The sequence below is a fragment of the Propithecus coquereli genome, unplaced genomic scaffold (genome assembly GCF_000956105.1).
Source record: "Propithecus coquereli isolate 6110/MARCELLA unplaced genomic scaffold, Pcoq_1.0 Scaffold242, whole genome shotgun sequence".
In the NCBI taxonomy this organism is placed as follows: Eukaryota; Metazoa; Chordata; class Mammalia; order Primates; family Indriidae; genus Propithecus; species Propithecus coquereli.
Window position 1 is genome coordinate 2,369,537 of NW_012147975.1, and position 6,014 is coordinate 2,375,550.

General features: G+C 56.1%; 1 protein-coding gene across 1 annotated transcript; it reads left to right on the forward strand.

Moving 5' to 3' along the window:
* The first annotated feature begins 600 nt into the window (after positions 1–600).
* On the forward strand, positions 601–4,411 carry EGR1 (early growth response 1). The gene is made up of 2 exons (XM_012646405.1): positions 601–1,179; positions 1,865–4,411. The coding sequence occupies exons 1-2, from the start codon at positions 876–878 to the stop codon at positions 3,190–3,192; spliced, it is 1,632 nt and encodes a 543-aa protein (XP_012501859.1). The 5' UTR covers positions 601–875; the 3' UTR covers positions 3,193–4,411.
* The last annotated feature ends 1,603 nt before the right edge of the window (positions 4,412–6,014 follow it).

Here is a 6,014-nt window from a genome sequence, read left to right on the forward strand (position 1 = left end):
CCAGCCCAGTGCACGCCCGGGAGCCGCCTATGTAGCCGAGCGCCCCGCGTTACGCGCCCCGCGCTCTCCCTGTCTGGGCGTCCCCGGCTCCTGCGCACGCTCGGGCTCCGGGCTTGGAACCAGGGAGGAGGGAGGGAGCGAGGGAGCAACAAGCAACGGCCCGGAAATGCCATATAAGGAGCAGGAAGGATCCCCCGCCGGAACAAGCCTTATTTGGGCAGCGCCTTATTTGGAGTGGCCAGATATGGCCCGGCCGCTTCCGGCTCCGGGGGGAGGGCAGAAGGCGGAGGGAAGGGGCGGAGGCAACGCTGGGAACTCCGGGACAGCTTGGTTCGGGAGGCCCCAGCTGCGGCTGCAGCGCTAGGCTTCCTCGAAGCCTGGGCTCCCGGGATTCAGGAGCAGGCGCGGGACCCGGGGTGCGGGATGGAGGTGCCCGCCGCTGTCGGAGAGGGGGCTTCACGTCACTCTGGGTCCTCCTGGCCGGTCCTGCCATATTAGGGCTTCCTGCTTCCCATATATGGCCATGTACGTCACGACGGGGGCGGGCCAGTGATGTTTCAGACCCTTCAAATAGAGGCGGATCCGGGGAGTCGCGAGAGATCCCAGCGCGCAGAACTTGGGGAGCCACCGCCGCCATCCGCCACCGCCGCCAGCTTCCGCCGCCGCAGGACTGGCCCCTGCCCCAGCCTCCGCAGCAGTGCCGAGTCCACACCGCCCGCGGCGAGGGCGAGCCTGGGGACCCCACAGCGCTCTCCCCAGTGTGCCCCGCGCCCCGCATGTGACCCGGCCAGGCCCCCGCGAGTGTGTCCCCCGCAGCTCCGGCCCGGGCTGCGCCCACCCGCCCCAACACCGGCTCTCCCGCCCGCTCGTCCAGGATGGCCGCGGCCAAGGCCGAGATGCAGCTGATGTCTCCGCTGCAGATCTCCGACCCGTTCGGCTCCTTTCCGCACTCGCCCACCATGGACAACTACCCCAAGCTGGAGGAGATGATGCTGCTGAGCAATGGGGCTCCCCAGTTCCTCGGTGCCGCCGGGGCCCCAGAGGGCAGCGGCGCTAACAGCAGCAGCAGCAGCGGGGGCGGTGGAGGCGGAGGGGGCGGCGGCAGCAGCAGCAGCAGCAACAGCGCCTACAACCCTCAGGGGGAGACAGGCGAGCAGCCCTATGAACACCTGACCGCAGGTAAGCAGTGGCCTACCCCGCGGAGGATGAGCCCTTTCGCCACCATGCTGGCGTCCAGACCTTCACCGCAGGAGTGCTCCTGGACCTTAGGGATGCGACCGGGGTTTCCCTTCTATTCCTCGCATCCCCAGGGTCATGTGTTAGAGAGGGATACCTGGGGACACCCCCCACCCCCACCCTTGTCCCTAGAGGTGCGCAGAGGACCGAGCTTTTGTTTGGATGTAGAGCTCTGGAGCTGCGTGGGTGGGCAGCGAGTGGGAGGACTTGTTTTGATGAGCAGGGCTGCGCCCCCACCTCGAGAAAGGCTTGCCTTGCCTGCCGCCTGTCCCCAAGGAAGGGCCATGATTCTTGCCCACTGGTGTCCCGGGAGCCCGGGGCAGGGGGCGCGCGCTAGCCGCGGCCGTGGGGGTGCTGGCGGGAATCCCTCGCCCGCGCAGCCGCCACTGCGGAGCGCTGGGAGCTGCAGTGGAGGGGATTCTCCTTATTTGCGTCAGCTGTTGTTGAAACGGGCTCTGCCACTGGAGCGGGTCCAGGAACATTGCAATCTGCTGCTATCAATTATTAACCACCTTGGGAGTCAATGGTAGCTGGCCTGACCTCTTGCCTGGCAGCTCGGGTCCTCCTCGTCCCCCAGTGATTGCTCTCCAGTAACCAGGCCTTCCCTTCTCTCTCTCTCTCCTGCCAGAGTCTTTTCCTGACATCTCTCTGAACAACGAAAAGGTGCTGGTGGAGACAAGTTACCCCAGCCAAACCACTCGCCTGCCCCCCATCACCTACACCGGCCGCTTTTCTCTGGAGCCTGCACCCAACAGTGGCAACACCTTGTGGCCTGAGCCCCTCTTCAGCCTGGTCAGTGGCCTCGTGAGCATGACCAACCCACCAACCTCCTCATCCTCAGCACCGTCTCCAGCAGCCTCCTCCTCCTCCTCTGCCTCCCAGAGTCCACCCCTGAGCTGCGCAGTGCCATCGAACGACAGCAGTCCTATTTACTCCGCGGCACCCACCTTCCCCACGCCCAACACTGACATTTTCCCTGAGCCACAGAGCCAGGCCTTTTCCGGCTCTGCAGGCACCGCGCTCCAGTACCCGCCTCCTGCCTACCCTGCTGCCAAGGGTGGCTTCCAGGTTCCCATGATTCCCGACTACCTGTTTCCGCAGCAGCAGGGGGACCTGGGCCTAGGCACCCCAGACCAGAAGCCCTTCCAGGGCCTGGAGAGCCGTACCCAGCAGCCTTCGCTCACCCCACTCTCTACGATCAAGGCCTTTGCCACTCAGTCGGGATCCCAGGACCTGAAGGCCCTCAATACCACCTACCAGTCCCAACTCATCAAACCCAGCCGCATGCGCAAGTACCCCAACCGGCCGAGCAAAACACCCCCCCACGAACGCCCCTATGCCTGCCCGGTGGAGTCCTGTGATCGCCGTTTCTCTCGCTCCGACGAGCTCACCCGCCACATCCGCATCCACACAGGCCAGAAGCCCTTCCAGTGTCGCATCTGCATGCGCAACTTCAGCCGCAGTGACCACCTGACCACCCACATCCGCACCCACACAGGCGAGAAGCCCTTCGCCTGCGACATCTGTGGTAGAAAGTTTGCCCGGAGCGACGAACGCAAGAGGCATACCAAGATCCACTTGCGGCAGAAGGACAAGAAAGCAGACAAAAATGTGGTGGCCTCTTCAGCCACCTCCTCTCTCTCTTCCTACGCATCCCCAGTTGCTACCTCTTACCCGTCCCCAGTTACTACCTCTTACCCGTCCCCTGCCACCACCTCATACCCATCGCCCGTGCCCACCTCCTTCTCCTCGCCCGGCTCCTCCACCTACCCCTCCCCTGTGCACAGTGGCTTCCCCTCACCCTCAGTGGCCACCACGTACTCATCCGTTCCACCTGCTTTCCCAGCCCAGGTCAGCAGCTTCTCTTCCTCAGCTGTCAGCAACTCCTTCAGCGCCTCCACAGGGCTTTCGGACATGACGGCGACCTTTTCCCCCAGGACAATTGAAATTTGCTAAAGGGAAAGGGAAAGCAAGGGAAAAGGGAGAAAAAGAAACACAAGAGACTTAAAGGACAGGAGGAGGAGATGGCCATAGGAGGGTGTTCCTCCTAGGTCAGATGGAGGTTCTCAGAGCCAAGTCCTCCCTCTCTACTCCGAGGGGAAGGTCCAGTGGCCACCAATCCTTTCTGCCCACTTCCCCGTCTTCCCTAATTCCTATTCCCTTTGACTTCAGCTGCCTGAAACAGCCATGTCCAAGTTCTTCACCTCTATCCAAAGAACTTGATTTGCATGGATTTTGGATAAATCATTTCAGTATCATCTCCATCATATACCTGACCCCTTGCTCCCTTCAATGCTAGAAAATCGAGTTGGCAAGAGGGGTTCGGGCCCCTCAGAGCCCTGCACTGCACCCTTGTACAGTGTCTGTGCCATGGATTTCGTTTTTCTTGGGGTACTCTTGATGTGAAGATAATTTGCATATTCTATTGTATTATTTGGAGTTAGGTCCTCATTTTGGGGGGGAAAAAAAAGAAAAGCCAAGCAAACCAGTGGCGATCCTCTATTTTGTGATGATGCTGTGACAATAAGTTTGAAGCTTCTTTTGAAACAGCAGTCCTAGGTATTAATCAGCATGTGTCAGAGTGTTGTTCCGTTAACCTTTCTGTAAATATTGCTCGACTGTACTCTCACATGTGGCAAAATATGGTTTGGTTTTTCTTTTTTTTTTTTTTTGAAAGTGTTTTTTTTTTTGTCCTTTGGTTTAAAAAGTTTCACGTCTTGGTGCCTTTTGTGTGATGCGCCTTGCTGATGGCTTGACATGTGCAATTGTGAGGGACGTGCTCACCTCTAGCCTTAAGGGGGGCAGGGAGTGATGATTCGGGGGAAGCCTTGGGAGCAAAATAAGGAAGAGGGCTGAGCTAAGCCTCGGTTCTCCAGAATGTAAGGGAAAAAATCTAAAACAAAATCTGAACTCTCAGAAGTCTATTTTTTTAACTGAAAATGTAAATTTATAAATATATTCAGGAGTTGGAATGTTGTAGTTACCTACTGAGTAGGCGGCGATTTTTGTATGTTATGAACATGCAGTTCATTATTTTGTGGTTTTATTTTACTTTGTACTTGTGTTTGCTTAAACAAAGTGACTGTTTGGCTTATAAACACATTGAATGCGCTTTATTGCCCATGGGATATGTGGTGTATATCCTTCAGAAAAATTAAAAGGAAAATAAAGTAGCTGTGATTGGGTATGTATTTCCTGGGCTAGGGAAGGGCTCTGCAGGAGCCATATCGAGGGGGTTGAGGTTTTCTGAAGGCTCTGGGGCCTTTACAGATACAAGGATACTTACTCCCACCAGTGTGTCACTGGAGAGAATTCTTTTTTTTTTTTTTTTTTTTGACAGAGTCTCACTCTTTTGCCCGGACTAGAGTGAGTGCTGTGGCGTCAGCCTAGCTCACAGCAACCTCAAACTCCTGGGCTCAAGCAATCCTTCTGCCTCAGCCTCCTGAGTAGCTGGGACTACAGGCATGTGCCACCATGCCCGGCTAATTTTTTCTATATATTTTTAGTTGTCCGATTAATTTCTTTCTATTTTTAGTAGAGACGGGGTCTCGCTCTTGCTCAGGCTGGTTTCGAACTCCTGAGCTCAAACAATCCGCCCACCTCGGCCTCCCAGAGAGCTAGGATTACAGGCGTGAGCCACCGCGCCCGACCATGGAGAAAATTCTTTATGAGGACCGAGTATGGGTCTCCTGTTCTTGATACCAGGCCTGTTCCTCTTCGATCTGGTGGGCTACAGATTTACCTTGGTTAGTTAGAGCCAAAGAGGGCTAGAGTTGGGGGGGCACATGTGTGGCCAGAGGCAGTGCTACTCTCTAAGCATCAAATGTTTGCCTCCCCATTTCCACTTCTATCCATGGTTGGAAAATAATCTCTGTTCTTGGGAATCCCTGCCGTGTGCAGGTAGGGGAGATAAGAGGTGGGCGCACTAACAAGGCTGGGGTTGACGCAGCCTCTCCCTCCCCTCCCCCGTGTCCCCAGCAACTTGAGGGCATTGAAGAAGCTGGAAGAGCCAAAGCCCAGTTCTTAAGCCAAGAATCCTTCCAGGAAGAAAATCTCATCACTTGCCAGCTGGAACTGCCATCCTTGGCAGCTTCCTGGGACAGAGGGCAGAGTGGGCAGGAGGCTGGACTGGTATCTAAAGTTCCCATCCCAGCCAAGTCTGTTCCCATTGTGTAAGAGGTATGAGGTGCTAGGTTCTTGTGATCCCATTCCCCTGAGGGACCACTGTCACTGCTGGAGGAATCCATGTGGGGGTGTGAACATCAGTCTCCTCTGAGAGGCCTTGACCTGGCCACGACAGACAAGGAGGCAACAGTTCCTGTTCCAGGAATGTAGATTGGTGGTCGGGGAGACAGATATAAGCCAAAAATTACAACATGGTGTTATGTTATACAAGATGGGCATGGATGGGGCTCTTTGGGAGCACAGAGGACACCCAACCACCCCCCAACCCTGGGGGGCTTAGGAAAGACGGAAAGATTGAGTTAGGAAGCATAAATAGGAGTCAACCCAATTGACTTGGTTTGTGTGAGGTGGGGGGATATTTGTGAAGTCTGTACCTAGAAGTGTGGATGAGATGGATTACTGAATGGGAGCCCTACCTCCAGCCCTGATATCTTTGTGAATTGGTCAGACACTACCATCCACTGGGCAGATAGGTGCAATAGATTTGGTGTTCTGGAATTCCCAAGCCTTGGCTTCCCTCCCAACTTCTGACCCCTAAAATCAGAGAGACAATGAAGATTCTCTCTACCTGGTATGGTTATCAGGCCCACAGT

Coding starts and splice junctions, on each gene's coding strand:
- EGR1 (XM_012646405.1), top strand. CDS start 876: ATGGCCGCGGCCAAGGCCGAGATGCAGCTGATGTCTCCGCTGCAGATC. Junction 1,180..1,864: donor CTATGAACACCTGACCGCAG/GTAAGCAGTGGC, acceptor CTCTCCTGCCAG/AGTCTTTTCCTGACATCTCT.